This window comes from Tympanuchus pallidicinctus, unplaced genomic scaffold (genome assembly GCF_026119805.1).
Source record: "Tympanuchus pallidicinctus isolate F22 unplaced genomic scaffold, pur_lepc_1.0 scaffold3, whole genome shotgun sequence".
NCBI classification, from domain to species: Eukaryota; Metazoa; Chordata; class Aves; order Galliformes; family Phasianidae; genus Tympanuchus; species Tympanuchus pallidicinctus.
The window spans coordinates 8,604,574-8,619,869 of record NW_026294747.1 but is presented as its reverse complement, the minus strand read 5'-3'; the positions used below and the strand labels follow the sequence as shown (position 1 = coordinate 8,619,869).

Sequence of the window (15,296 nt, the reverse complement as noted above, 5' to 3'; positions counted from 1 at the left end):
ATGGTGGCAGAGGGAAGTCTGACAAAATGGCATCTGACATGGAAATGAGCATGAAGGCAAATGGACGTAACTGAATTCCTCCATGGGGGAAAAAATTGCACCCACTGACATTCATCAACACTTGCTGTTCCTGGAAACCTGCATGCGAGCACAGTCAGGTGGTGGTGGTGCATTTCAGCAGTGGTGACAGCAATACTGCATCACCTCTACTGGTACAAATTTTTATAAGCGCAGCATGGAGGCTCTTGTTCACTGCTGGCAAAAATGAACAGTTAATGGTGGTGCCTATGTTGAAAAATAGTGTTTTGTAGCTGAGAATTTGCCCTACTGAACAGTGCTATTGTATTTTGTCAGAGCAACCTATGTTGACCCAAGACAACTTCACTCAGTGCAGCCCAGCCAAGCCAAAAGGTTGGACAACCATAACCAAAACCTTCCTGTTTTAGAAAGGGAAAGACTGAAAGATCTATGTATACAAAAGATTCATTTTTTTCCTAAGGCTTGTACCATTCTTATACAAGGTTCATAAATACTTTCTGACTGTTTGGTTTACCTATTTTCATCATTCTTTGAAGTGAAATGATTGTATAGCGTAGTTGCTCTCCTATCTACTCCATTGGAGGGAGAGATGCTTGCACTCTGTTCCTCACCCAGCCCATTGTCAGGCATTTCCAACAAAGATCTCTTTTGATAGGAATGTAGATTAGCTGACATCATCCCTGAGGAGCCAGAAGGATGTCTCTGAAGCTACAAAGAAGAAAACAATCTTAAACAAGATCTAGGCAAATTTAGAACTGAGAAATCTGATTGTTTGATGAGCTAAAACATTATAAATGTATTACAGTAGAAAACCAAAACATAACATTCTTTTTGAAATAAACACGACCCACAACTCTTCCTGGTAGTCTATATAGTTAATAATTTGCAATTAAATACATGAATAGTGAAGAACTACACCTGATCTATTACTAAAGATCTGTTAATATTTTATTTTTACATGCTTTTATTCTCAAATGATCAGAATCTAGTCTATATTCATTGCTCTCATTAATGCTGCTGTGTGCAAGAGGAATCTGAAGAGAATACAGAAGTGCAATTTTAATGGAAATGCACTCCTCAACAAAGAGAGCATCTCATGGGTTTGAATTCTGGTGTAACCTCACAATTCCAGCCATCAGCTTTGTACACATCTGTGAACACTGACATCATGATTTTTCAGCTTTAATTTTATCAGTGCTTATACGATAAATGCAACCTTACTCTGGTAAGATTTGTCGATACTTGGCAAGGATTTGCTCAAATGCATTTGCAGCAATTTGAACATCAACAGTTCTTTGGAATTTGGAATTTCTGTGAGGAAGTAAGGTGTGTAACCACCTTCTTAATATTAAGTATTCAGCATATTGTTTTGACTTGATCTACAGTTTGTTATTTGCAAAATAAAAATGTTGTGTAGCAACACACAGAACACAAAATCACTCTTCACTGCAACAAGGCAAACATTTAACTTAATAAACACATGGGAGAGATACCTACCAGCTTGCTCTTTCTCTGTAATATTATCCCTACATCACTTCTGTTCACTGTAGAAATTGAGCTGTTTGTCATGCATTTTGAGATGATCTCAAAATACTACACAAATAATATTTGGTACAATGTGTAAATTGTGAATTACTACGGAGAAAAAAAAATCTTCATAATACAAATCAGTGTTGCCTCTGAAGAGTCATAGAGATGGCATTCACTGCATTTCCTATGCAGGAGGATACATCCACAAAGTGTGAAAAGAAATTATTTAAGAAAAGCCTTGTTTATTCCAGTGACATAAATTTGAATATCGTTTCCCTTGCTTTCTCAGAATCATCTAGAAGTAGTCAGACATTTGGATACAATAAATTTCCATAAATTCATTAGTTGAAAAGAAAAAAAAAAGTGAAGCTTCCAAGAGCTACTTTATAGATTTAAGTCATTTTAATAGATTCTCAGTAACCCCTGAATTTGGTCTTAATCTGCAGAACAGCATCCTAGAGAATTATTTGGAGCTGACTCTTAGCTACTACATTTATCTGAGAACAAGACACTGATGTCAGGTACATTTATACTTGCATTTTCTTTTCTGCTTCCAATTATTCAATAAAAACTTAATCCTCTGCTTTGCTCATATAAAAAACCTTCCGTTCTGGATTTGTCTAGGTATGAGGTGAATTTAAATGACTATGATAGACATAAAACTTATTGCTTTATTGAAATCAAAGGACAAATAACAGAGTAGTTCTGAAGACTAACAAACTCACGAAGGCTGGCAAACTTGAACAAGTTTGTCAAGCTGAAGAGTTATGGCACAGTTTTATGCCAAGTTGATAAAGAAAGCTCCCCAAAGCCATTATCTAACAAACTTCCTAGTGCACGTAGAGAGAAAGAAAGAAAAGAAAAAAAAGGCTGCTTTTGAATTAGAAAATATCTGCAATGTCAGCTACTCATTTTACTGGAGTCAAGAACTAGAAACATAGCACGAACAGTTTTTTGCCTTTACCAGAATCTACAATTCCAAAGTTGCATGTAGACATGGAAATATCTTTACTTATCTTTGAACCTCTGTCATTTCCTTTCAGCTACCTCCAGGAACTGATTTTTTTTTTGTACTTGAAGACTTTGACAGAATGAATATTTTAATAATATCGAGTCATACAATTTTGTACTAGTAAAATGTTTGTGCTCATTTTGTCTACGTGCCTTAATCTACTGCTGAGAAGTAATTAATTAAATGGTGTAAATAAGTATAAACATGTTTTTCTATGTGTAGAGAAACAGAGCTGGTATCCAAGGTTCGAACTACACGTTCAGTTTTTCAAAAGCAGTACTTTACTCCAAGAAACACAGTGATTTTGACAGTGTTCCAGGTATAAAGCCTGTGCTGGAAGAATTCCTTTGCTACTTACATTGTCTTGTCTAGTGTCATCCTTTAGATTCATTTTGACCCTTTCCCACAAAAGCTGCCATCTTTCTGGGCTCTGATTTAATTTACTTTCCAACCTTTCAATTTCCTGAAACAAATAACAAGGGTTAAGAAGAAACATTTTTAGCTGATCACTTCCTGACAATCACTTTAATACAATCACTGCCCATGGAGGTTGTGGATGTCCCATCACTGGAGGCATTCAGGGCCAGGCTGGATGTGGCTCTGGGAAGCCTGGTCTGGTGGTTGGTGATCCTGCTCACAGCAGGGAGGTTGAAATAGATGATTACTGTGGTCCTTTTCAACCCAGGCCATCCTACAATTCTATGATTTTCTAGTCAATATTTTTACACAGAGAACTTTTAGGCCATGTTGCCCAGTAAATACAAGCCAAACCAGCTATAAACTGCTATCAACTAAACTCAGAAATCAATGGCAACCAAATACAGCATCAGTCATATCATTCCTCTTGCAAACCACAGGCTGAAGGAGCCATTATTCTTTCAGTTCTCCACCAGTTCTCTTGATCACACAACAGTCATCACCAACTGCCATAATAGCAACATGACAAAGATCAGGATAGAATATATTCCATAAAAATATTTACAAAAAACTACATTGCCAATACTAAGATTTACCATGGTTTATAAAATATAATACAAAACTGTAATAAAAGAAGGAAATGGAAGATTTATTCAGTTTGGATGCCAAACTGTAACAACATGTTCTTGTGGAACTTGGGAATATGACCTATGTTGATAACCTCCAGTTGGGGTTATTTCCTGTTAATAAGACAGTGTGTGCAAAGTTAAGTAAAAAGACACAATTTAATTAGTTCATGTTTACTTGTGGAATGGCTTAAATACAACATTCACCATTTGCCATTACTGTGATATTTGGTTCATTTTTATCCTTCCTTCTTACATTTTTGCTTTCAGCACCTATATTGTCATGAAAATCTGATTCTTAACGAAATCACATTTGAAACTTAATTTTGAAAATCCAATTAAGGACTGATGACAGAACAAAAATTGCCACAGGACAAAGAATTTCCATGCTATATAAAAGATAAATAAACCCAAAGACATTATTTTCAAAGAAGAGACAATTAGACTTTGACCTTATTTCCACTATACCACATAACTATTGTAGCTTTCATCATATTCTAGGGGTATATTAGAATAACAGGAAATCATTGATGATTGAAACTTAGAGAAAAAGACTATTTTTTAAGGTAAGGAAACATTTGGTAAGGAAACAATTAACTGCTCAACTAAATTTGGAACACTGAACTGAAAATAAATAAGCCTATATGACAGAGTCTAACAAAAACAAAACATATCTATAGATTCTTCCTTGCTGAAGGTAAGTTAGAAAGTTGAAAAGTATAACTAAATAGAAGAGACATGACTTAACACAAAGAATCAAACTAGTTGAAAAGATACATATATATTTACTAATACAGGGCTCTTTTCCTGCCAAGAAATAAAACTAGAATAGCTTTGTTTGGATTATCCTCACTGGTTGATACAAAAACAAGGAATGGCAAACAAGCCAGACCAAAGGCTTCTTTAGACCAGTTGTTCCTCTTTCAAAATTCTTTCTGTAAAGTGTTCCTGATAGTATGCATAGGACTGAATATATTTACCACAGGCATTTCATGTAAAAGGCTTCTCAAACTGCTGTAAAAGCAATACAAACTCTTTAGTGCTAAAGGTTATTCAGGTTTTAATTTCAGCATTCTCTTTCTGCCACAGTTTTGACTTTTGAGTACAAGTCCTTCTCTGCAGAATCTGGAATTAACTGAAGCTTGTTACTTAGCAACTGGGTCACATTCCTTTTTTTTTTTTTTTTTTGGCTCCACAATGAGCAGTGCTTCCAGAATTTTAAATGAAAAACTTTCAACAACCTCCCATATATAACTTGAAAAGTTAGGAATAAATTCTCTTAATAAAGTCTTTGTAAAAAAAAATATGACAATAAATCAGTAAGATTTACTCTTGCTCCATCAGTTTTAAATTCTACAGAGAACATCAGATTTTTTTCCTTGCCAATAGCTGCACTTGAAAGAAAATTGCACAGAATCACAAAATTGATGAGGTTGAAAGGGCCCTCTGTCATCTCAAGGTGGGCCACCTAGAGGCAGCTGCCCCAGACCATGCCTAGGTGGCTTTGGAATAGCTCCAAGACAGCAACTTGTGCCAGCATTCAAACACTCTCACAGTAAAGAACTGTTCCTTCATGTTCAGATGGAACACCTCTTGTTCTGTTACTGGGCACCACCAGAAAGAGCTCATGATACCACCAGCCTTCTTTGTGGCACGGAAGCACTGCCCTTAAGGAACACAGCTGATGCAACTGAGCATCCACCAGGATTTGCAGCACCTGTCTGCAGAATATTGGTGCATATACCAATGTCTGGGCTTGCTCCTGCCAAGGTGCACTTCATCACTCAGACCAGTTAGCTCATTTACAGTGAATCACAACTCAAATCGAAGGGTCGTTGGAAGACCTAGCCTTGACCAGAAACATTTAAACCCGAATTTTATTCTCTACTGAAGACATGCTGTGCTATACTTGGATGTGTCACACTGTGGTATCATCTTAATGAATTTTAAAAGCAAAGAAAGGAAGTGTTTTCAAAAATGCAGTTGGAATCTCTTACCAAATGAGCTGGTTTTGAGTTTTGTGGAGAAATCTGCCTTTTTATTTTTTTTTTTTAAACTATTTGCAACTACTCTGAAAGAAAAAAAAAACAAACGACAAAAGCAGAAGTAGTTTTCTGTTTCATGATCCTGTTTCATTTTACTTAACAAATGGGTGGGTAATTACTCTTACTATCAGTGTATACTTTGGTTCCGATTTCTATGATGTAAAAAGACCATCAGAGAATGGTCTTAATTGAAAATACCTTCATCTGGATCTACTTTTGAACATTTATATCTACAAGTTCTTTTTCTAGAATTTAAGGTTTGAACAAACCAGCTCATATTTTTGGCTGGTGTGGTGGAAGTGAATTGGGAAGCTTTACACAAAAATCTGTATTTTAAAGTACATTGTTATCATTCAATTAGGCTTAAATGAATGAAATATGTAGTAGATTGCTTAACTTCCTAAAGCTTGTAAACATGAAGACTTATGGAAAATATAGAGCTGTCACACACATCTCCTTAAAGGTGTCAAGTACACAAAACACATTAGGACATTTACCACTAAAAAATCACACCTTTTGCTCCTCATAGAAAAGCACTGCATTGTAACAAGGAATACTGTGAACTAAGACATTCTGTAACTTCTCCGTTCCAGATTCACATCCTGATGAATATTATCTAGTTTTCTGTTAAAAAAAATACCTTTAGTTTGAACATATTTGGTATTATCATTATAAACAAAGAGAAAAATCAACCTTCCCTAACAGTTTATCATTACTAGAATATGTTCTCAGTTCAAACATTTCTTGGATACCAACACATTCTCACTGGATTTATGATTAAAGAGAGGTCTTTTTCCCCCATCAGCAATAGCCCTAAATTAACAACTTGTTTTAAAAGAAAGTTCACTTTGCTTTTTAAACTTAGAAGAATATTTTTGTAACCTTTATACAACCTCTTCAAAGTTTTCCAAACGTTCCTCTCCTCTGCTATCTTTTATTACTATAATCTAATTCACAAATAACATTTAAACTCTATAAAATCTGACCCACATATCTCTGGAATATAATATGGCTAATTTCCCTGTTATATGGTGTTTCTCACAGCTGTGGCTAGGATAAGCTTGGCATTTACTCCATGAAGAAATGCAGAGGAACACTGTTGCTATATTTCTAATGTAGTTCTGCCTATAGTTACAAAAGCTCTGTTTTTGTTTTGGCTTAGGTTTTTTTTGTGAAAGAATTCTTGCTATGACCCCTGTTGAGGAACGGATAAGCTCTCTTTCATTGAATTTGTGAAGTTAGAAGCTTTGAGCAGTTCTGGCTTTCAGTATCAAGAAGAGTTTCACTGCTGAATTTTATTTTTGAAAATCGGACATTTTTCCTCTTTTTCATCAATAGTGATTGTATGAAATGGACTACAGGAGATAGCAGTTGTGTTCCTGAATTAAGCTAGCTCTCTGACGCAAGCAAGTCTATTCTGAATTATTGATATGCATTCAGAATCTTCCAACCCTAAGACTTTGTTAAGAGCTATTTAATTTCAGCAATTTCAGGATTCCAAAGCATAACCCAGCTTTCCAAGAACTGCTTCACTAGGCTTCACAATCTCAATTCTAATGAAAGTTAATGAAAGTTAAATATTTTGTATATGCAGCTGAATATGCACATAGCTTGAAACAATAGCTCTAGGAAATGAAGAATGACCACATCATTTCTTTCTTTTAATCCAGAAGATACTGTAAAAATTAGGACTGATAGCCAATTACAATCAAACAACAAACATCTAAGAAAATACAACTACTGCCATGCTAAATGGGATCCTTATTCATTTTCTAATTATGAAACAACAAAACCTGAGGAGCCTACTTGGGCCCACAGGAAAAAAATCATTGCCCAAATCAAGCATCCACATAACGTACTGAAATATTCTGAAGCGTTTCAGAATTTGAGTTAGGTCCTACTAAAAATAAATATACTAGGAGTAACAATGGAAAGTTTTGTTGATAAATTTGAGCCAAGACGCTCAGGGATACATATATATGTATATATATATATATCTGCATATAAAATCTACCTTTCACTGAAACCAACAACTGTTGGATTCTGTTTCCTGAACTTGCAGGAATTTCTATCTTTACTACACGCATTAAACTGAGTAGAAAAAGGGCAAGAAAAACAGATTCAACCATTGCATCAATTAAAAGAACAATCAGTGCATTTCTTACAGAAGGCAATCAGTTGGTTATACTAAATAACTACTCTGACTGGCTTTAATAATAATTTTATATAATATCCATAGGGCAATAACATACAGGGCAATAACTAAAAATAAAAATTGGGAAATAACATAAATGAAGGGTAAACATGATACGTGATAACTAAAATAACTTATTTTTTTCTGTTTAACGTATGTACTTACATTTAAGAGGCTGCTGATGGCATCAGGTTGTATTTTTTTAACATCATCGTAACATGGCCACACTATTTTCCTCTTTTTCTGAGAGACTGAACCATCTGTTTGGTCAGCTTCCTCTAAAGCACTGCATTTTGCGGCCACCATATTCCAGTCATAGGAAGGACCTGTAGCCAAAATCTCTTCTACATAGTAATCCCACTTTTTGAGGCTGGACATGCTTACATTTGGTTTCAGGGCCTATTAGAAAGAAAGTTTTATTATAATAACAGAAAGGAAGTGTCTGTGTTTCAGTCTGAAAAATGCAATTCTTATATTTTATGGATTGTTCTAAATGTAACAGTTTCTTGTGTTGGGTAATACTGCACTTTGATCATTTTCACAGCAGGATTCTGGCATATGGGTCAGATCAAAAAGTCAAACTAATACTAGCTTTGGGGATATACTGTTCAGAATTATCCTTCTACTAAACAAATTGTTTCCCAAGAGCTCTAATTCAATATACAGTTGCAACCCTCACAGTCTTTGTGACCCCTGTTAAAGATAGAAAAGGTACTTGATAGCAATCACCCTTAAATTCTCCTCAGCAGAAAATCCAAGACCTTCTACTATCAGGGAAAGGAGAGGGGCTGCATAACTTAAGTGGACAAACACTTGGAATAACCATAATAACATGAGCAAATGAGCCAGAGACTATTAAAGCTTTCACAGAACAGATGACTTTGTATTAAAGACACACCTTTTTTTTCTTTTTTTTTCCCTTTAAAATATAAGATAACACTATCAGTATATTTTACTTACAGGGAATTATTTCCCCAGGTCAATGGGCAATTTTAAAGTCTTGTCACAATCATTAAACTCTGCTATTACAACACAATTTCACATGAGGAAAAACAGTTTGTAATAAAAACGAGAAAAAAGACACTACCAAAACACTGAAAGCAAATCTTAATTGCTTACTTGTCAGGCTTACAGTAAAACGGATAGAACATAAAGTGAATAAGATGGCCATCAACTTACAAATTCATCACAGTAATGGTTCTACAGGAAAAGTATGTTCCTCTGAATCAGACAAGTGAAGAACTTCCTATCTATTCAATATCGCTCTCTTGTTTTCTCCATCTTCTCTCCCCCATACTGATTTAATGAAGCATAGGAGTATGTATGCATGGGGGGTCAAGGGGCCTGCGTTGTTGACTACCGAAATCATATTAGGTAAGTTTACATAGCTGATTTGAACTCTAGGTGCTATGCGTTCTAAAATACAGCGTGGTAAAAAAATCTTTGAGGAAAAAGGAAAGCTAAGAAACACCAACAAAAACATTAGTGAAAACAAGGCTTCCAACACACTGGAGCATGTAACACCCTGTCACTATCTGGTCATCAGCAGTGGACGGGCATGCAGACAAATTATTTGTCAGGGTGAAGCTCATTGGCAAAGCAGGAGAGAGAAGCACATCAGTGGGGCAAGGGGGGAAGCTGAACCACCTTAAACCAGTCTGACCCCCAGAACTACAGTATGAACATTGCTCTTTTCTTTCAATTCCTTAGATGTCTTGATGTCTATCATATTAGACATTCCACTGTGGCTGGAATGGACTTCAAGCTCATTTCCCCATAACTGTGAATTATGGTATATAAACAAATATTTTAAAATAACTATGCAGATTTTAGGACCATTTTTATAGTAAGTCATATAACTATAGAAACTAAACAAGTAACCTTGTTTTCCTCAATGGCATGCATATGTACATTTCCAGAATTCATCCCTTTAATGAAATTTCCAAAACTAAGATGACTGAAAATATAAGCCTTAAGACATTACAGCAATCAATTAAGAAGGATTAATTTTGTCCACCAAATACTTTATCCAGCTAGGCAAATTAAGATATCAAAATGTACTCAGAAAATCACTCAGAATAGCAAACAACCTGATCTTTGTTTGTTTGAGGGTTTTGTTTTTCTTAAAAAAAATGAATAAAAAGACCCACCCCACAACAACAAAACACACATACCTCTATTTCAGTGGGAGCATAGAGGTAATTGAAGAAAATAGGGCTCCTCTTGTGCATCTTTTCAATACAATCCCAAATACAAATTCCTTTTTTGGTGTGTTTATCTCCTTTATCTTCAAAAAGTGTCCCTAGAGAAAATAAATAGCAGCAAATGATAGCTTTATGATAAAACGTAGCAAACATTAAAGCACAGCCCAAAGGAATTTCACAAGGTGAATTTACAGTAAAATCTACTATAAAGCGAAATTGCTGCAAAAGACAGTTTGTTGAAACAAATGCTGTGCTTTGTAACTGCCACTCTGCCACAAGTTGAACGTGACTTTTATATTAAAAAAACAAATAAATCAATAGCATTATATTTTTAATTCTGTTCTGAAATTGATTGAAATAGGGTGTTTATGAACGTCCCTTTCTGTCTCCAGCTATACTGGCTCAACAGATCATTGAGCTGTGCTAGCTGATTCTGTCCCCTAATATGAGAGGTTACCAGGCCTTCAATCCACTGGAAACAGGACTTCATATTGCATAAGATAGCATTTGAAAATGTAGCCACACAAAATAAACAAATGTGGTTTAAAAAAAAAAAAAAAAAAAGACATGCTGTAGAACCATGTAAAAATACAGGTTGAAAGGACAGAAAGAAATTGACTCCAATCTTTCGCTCAGAGCAAGGTAAATAATAAAAATATTTCTTTCTTGTTGAAATAAAATGGCTCCTGAAGTTCAATATGTTCCACAGTTAGTACAGTTTTAAAGAAAAGCATTAAAATTGACCATATGCCATGAGAAACAGTGAAATTCAGAACATGTAAGTATTTTGTTTGATGAACAAGCTCCAGGAACAGCCTCGGCTGTGGTTGTAAAGTCTTATGTGAGCTATGAGGGCAGATAAGGTCTTGTAGGGAGCAAATGAGCTTTTGCACATGACAGATGTAGGGAGTAAAAAAAGAGAAACACTAAAGAGAGTTCAAAAGAAAAGAGTGAGAGACAGTAGATGGAAAAGCTTCCCTTTCCTGAAATGTCATGTGCTCTCTGAAGGTTTCTTAAGGACTTTGTTTCTATTAAAACAAGCACTTAATAGGGGAAACTGAAGTAAGTCAGTAAGTTGCTAAAAAAAAAAAAGAAAATGACAAAGAAAACAAACCAAGAAGGCAAAACAAAACCCAAGGCATGACACTCATTTTTTTCACTTCTTCTTAAGTCCCACCAGTTGCATATCATTCATTCAGAAAATACAGTGTGTTTGTCACCTACATTTTAGTTTGTATTCCTGAACTGAAATTGACTAGAGTATTACCATGCAGTTACTAGATCATCTCAAACAAGGCAAATATTGTAGACCAAATACAGGACAGAAAAATGGGGACAAAACCAGAAAAAATATGTGATAAAAAAACATTACACATACCATGTTCTAGTCTTTCATAGTCTGAATCCAGAAGAAATGTTTTAAATCGATTTGATATGTGATGAAATGCTAGGAACTTCAGATAATACTGATTGAACTCAAACTCTGTTGGATATTGGTTATGAATCTAAAAATAAACAGAGGAAATAAAAGGATTTTGAGGCAATAAGACAGGAAAATAATTATCTTGTCAAATCTGACAACAAATACATTCATAAGAAACTGCACACAAATCCTTCTACAATTTGTCTAAAATATTTAATTCATTGAAATTCACACATTGTCCATGATGCAAAAGTGTACTTTTATACTCAAATGTTGCACTCTGCACAAAATGCTGGATTCTTCAAAGTCATCAAACTGGGTATCATTTTACTTTAACTCATAAGACACCATGCAAACTCATATGCAAAGACGCTGCTCCTCGACGTATCATTTCCTGCAAATCAAATTTTAATTGGCAGGTTTTGCAGCAGAGTTCTAGGTATTGCTCAGGATCCAAACAAGACAACATGTACATAAGTAACTCTGGAAAACGATATTCTATCTGCCATTACTGGAACAGCTCATTTCTGAAGTGCCCTCTAGTCAACACATATTCCTCTGCTGTCAAAATATGAACCAAAATATTGAAGTGTGAAAAACGAAACAAAACAACATATTGAGGTGCTTTGCCATTATTCATATGCATATATTTAATAGAGAACTACTTATTTTTTATGAAGTTTTTATTAATATTTTCATGTGTTATAATTCAGTGAATGTCTCCAGCAAGAGTCAAATGTTTAAGAAAACAACACAAGATCATCAGAGCACAGCAATGGGGAAGAGCTGGCTCTTAGAATTTCTTCATCTTGAACATCCTCAGAAAGAGCCTGATTTGTAGTTTTAGGCATTTAGCTTAATATTCATGGCTAAATTTGCTTCATTAATTATTAATAAGTACTTGATGCCCATATAAAATTTAAATCTAAATTTTATTTTCATGAGATATTGCTTTCAAAGCCCTCAGGTGTTAAATGTAAATTTTACTCTTTAAGTCAATGCAATATTTATTTTCAGAATTAAGGATGATAGTGAACTGAAAATCCTCAATTACAATGGAAACAGCTTTCTCAATCAGAAAGAAACTACTGATTGAATTTAACTTTTCAAATATGTGATTTGTGTAGTTTCACCTCAAACATGTAAAATACCTTTATTTTGGCACTTTTCCCACATCTTGCCTTTTTTAATTCCCAGCACTTCTATTTTCCCATTGTACCTTTTTTCTCTAATCTCTATGCAACTAGGTCCTAAAAAAGAGACATGTTTATTTAGCATTAAGGAAACCAGAGCCAGGCTATTTGAAGCAACTTGATGTTTAACATCTCACATGTGCTATTTGAAAAAAAAGCAAAGAAACAATAAAAAAAACAACACAACAGCCGAACCCACAACCAAGTGTGCATTCAGCAGGAAAGATTAACTACTAATTTACAACAGTGACAGGGAAATCCCTTGAAAGACCCCTTAAATATATATACAGCAGTGCAGTCAGAGGATTTCTTGTTATATGTCGATATTAGCTTATGGTGAGGTATTCAAAATGCTAAGCTATTATAAGATGTCTCAGTTTAACATCCTCAACTCTTACTTCATCCCCATGTTTTCCCAGATAAAAATTGTTGTATTCCTGCACTGTTTTGTAAGAATAATGCTAAGCAAAATTGTTTTTCTATAATAAATTCAAGGTCAATTACAAAGACAATGTAACTATGTAACTTTTTAGGTCCCTTTACAAAGAAGAAAGTAATTTTTTCTGGCAAACAATAGATTTAAATATAACCAGAGCACCCTAATTCTGTTAAAAAATGACTTAATGCACTTTTGGATTGAGATCCCAAGATGGTCTGTGTGTGTTCCAATACATATCCAGGCATATACAAATAGTTTATAGTTCCCACCTTGTTTAGGAAAAGTATTATTTGGAATATAGCAAGAAAGGAAGTTTTTTTTGATAAACTGGTTATTTTGGTAATCTGTTATCTGACATGGTCCAAACTTCTACTTGTGGTCCAGTAATTATTTTACTAAATTTCAAGAGTTAGAACAAGAAACAGGTACTGAAGTCCTGTTACACATTCAGATAGTGTAAGTGATCCAAATTCTGAGATTTCTGAAACTGCAAGTAACTAGAAATAATAAGTAATAAGATTTACATTTTAGAGTAAGAACAACTATCATCTCAAGCATTTATTTAAGGTGAATTACATAGTGTCTGCTTGTTTTCTATTGTATATGGCAGATTTCAGCACGCTTGGAGATGGGAAAGAAACAACTACCCATGATTTGTTTAGACGTGCTGCAGTACGTGGAAATTCAAAATATGGCTGAACTACCAGGGAAAAAAGTTTTGATAAAATACAGCTCTAATCTCACAAATGATACAATAAAAATGTGACATTGGAAAAAATAACCGGATTAACTTAAGCAATTAAAAATAAACATAAAATAGAGACTGTTAATTACCGTAAGCAATGTAACCACTTAGGCAAGTTTCTACAGTTTTTTTTTTTCTCTTTGGTAACTCTTCGGTCCAATTTTAGTTAATTCATTGACTTCAGAGACATACTCAAAACTTGCATGCAAGTTAAAAGCATTTTAACATACAAGTTAAATGCATTTAAGCTTCCTGCAGTGACATCACTTTCCAATTCAGCCTTCCAGAAGCAGTGAGTATCTACCAGATGCTGCTGTTGTGAAAGAATGATTTTGCATTAATAATTCAGCTGACACCTGGAGAATTTTGGCATAAACAATGACTTCTTACAAGATGACACAGTTCTAATTTAGGAATCACTGCTTCATTTGTTTTCTCTGTAGTGTTAGTTTAACAAATGATATTTAATGCACACTGGCTCAACAGAGACTTATTACCTATTATGTCAAGACTACAAGGGCTGCTCCGAAAGTAATGCCTCCTATTTTATTATGTTGGCCCACAATGTCAGAAGCAGATGTTGGTAACACGGAAATAGAGGTCTAACTTTCCCACCAATATTCTGTTACATTTTGTTGCTGTGTGACAGACAGTAGCAGAGCGGGAGTCTGACAAAATGGCACTTGACATGGAACTGCACTGGAAGCGAAGGCATGGAATTGAATTCCTTCATGTGGAAAACACTGCACCAGAGCACTGCACTGACATTTGTCAATGCGTGCTGAAACATTTATGGAGATCAAAGAGTGGCACGTGCACAGAGAGGTGGTGGGGGATGTATTTCAGCAGTGGTGATGGTGAGATGAAACACAATCCATGTTCTGGATGGCCACAAACAGCTGAAATGAAGAGCGCCTCAATCAGCTCATCCACACAAATTGGCGAATGGTGGAGACTATGTTGAAAAATAGTGTTTTACAGTTCAGAATTTGCTCAGTCAGTGTTTTTTGTATCTGCAGTAGTTGCCGTGAAAATGAATTGGAGGCTTTACTTTTGGTGCAACCAAGTATAACACACTGGTTACTCAAAGCTGTGTTCTTATGTCCTTTCTTGGATGAAGACTACAAGCCCTACACAGCCCTATCATTCCTCACAAGAAGATACTGACTACTTCAGATTGATCGGCTGAACTGCTTCTGAACCTACACCCATCAAAATAAGATATTTACAGTTATTTCTACCCATTTCTTTTCTATTATTTTGGCAGAAAAGGCACGTAGATCCACACAAACCCCTTAGCTAACAGACTGGAAGTGTAATATCTCCACCAGAGGGGAGGTAATTAATAGCTCCAGATGGCCTATATTAAGTAACCTTTCTGCTGACGCAACTGCAGCCTGGGCACATGGACACAGTTTAATACCAAAAA

General features: G+C 35.1%; 1 protein-coding gene across 5 annotated transcripts in view; it reads right to left on the bottom strand.

Moving 5' to 3' along the window:
• SBF2 (SET binding factor 2) overlaps positions 1-15,296 on the bottom strand; it is a 236,606-nt gene that overhangs the window by 5,985 nt on the left and 215,325 nt on the right. For all 5 annotated transcript variants that reach the window (XM_052695956.1, XM_052695959.1, XM_052695960.1 and 2 more), the window contains 5 exons: positions 11,446-11,572; positions 10,038-10,165; positions 8,029-8,262; positions 2,940-3,044; positions 554-747 (listed from right to left, as the gene is read on the bottom strand). In XM_052695956.1, coding sequence (XP_052551916.1) covers positions 554-747; positions 2,940-3,044; positions 8,029-8,262; positions 10,038-10,165; positions 11,446-11,572 — 788 coding nt within the window. The remainder of the gene's footprint in view (positions 1-553; positions 748-2,939; positions 3,045-8,028; positions 8,263-10,037; positions 10,166-11,445; positions 11,573-15,296) is intronic.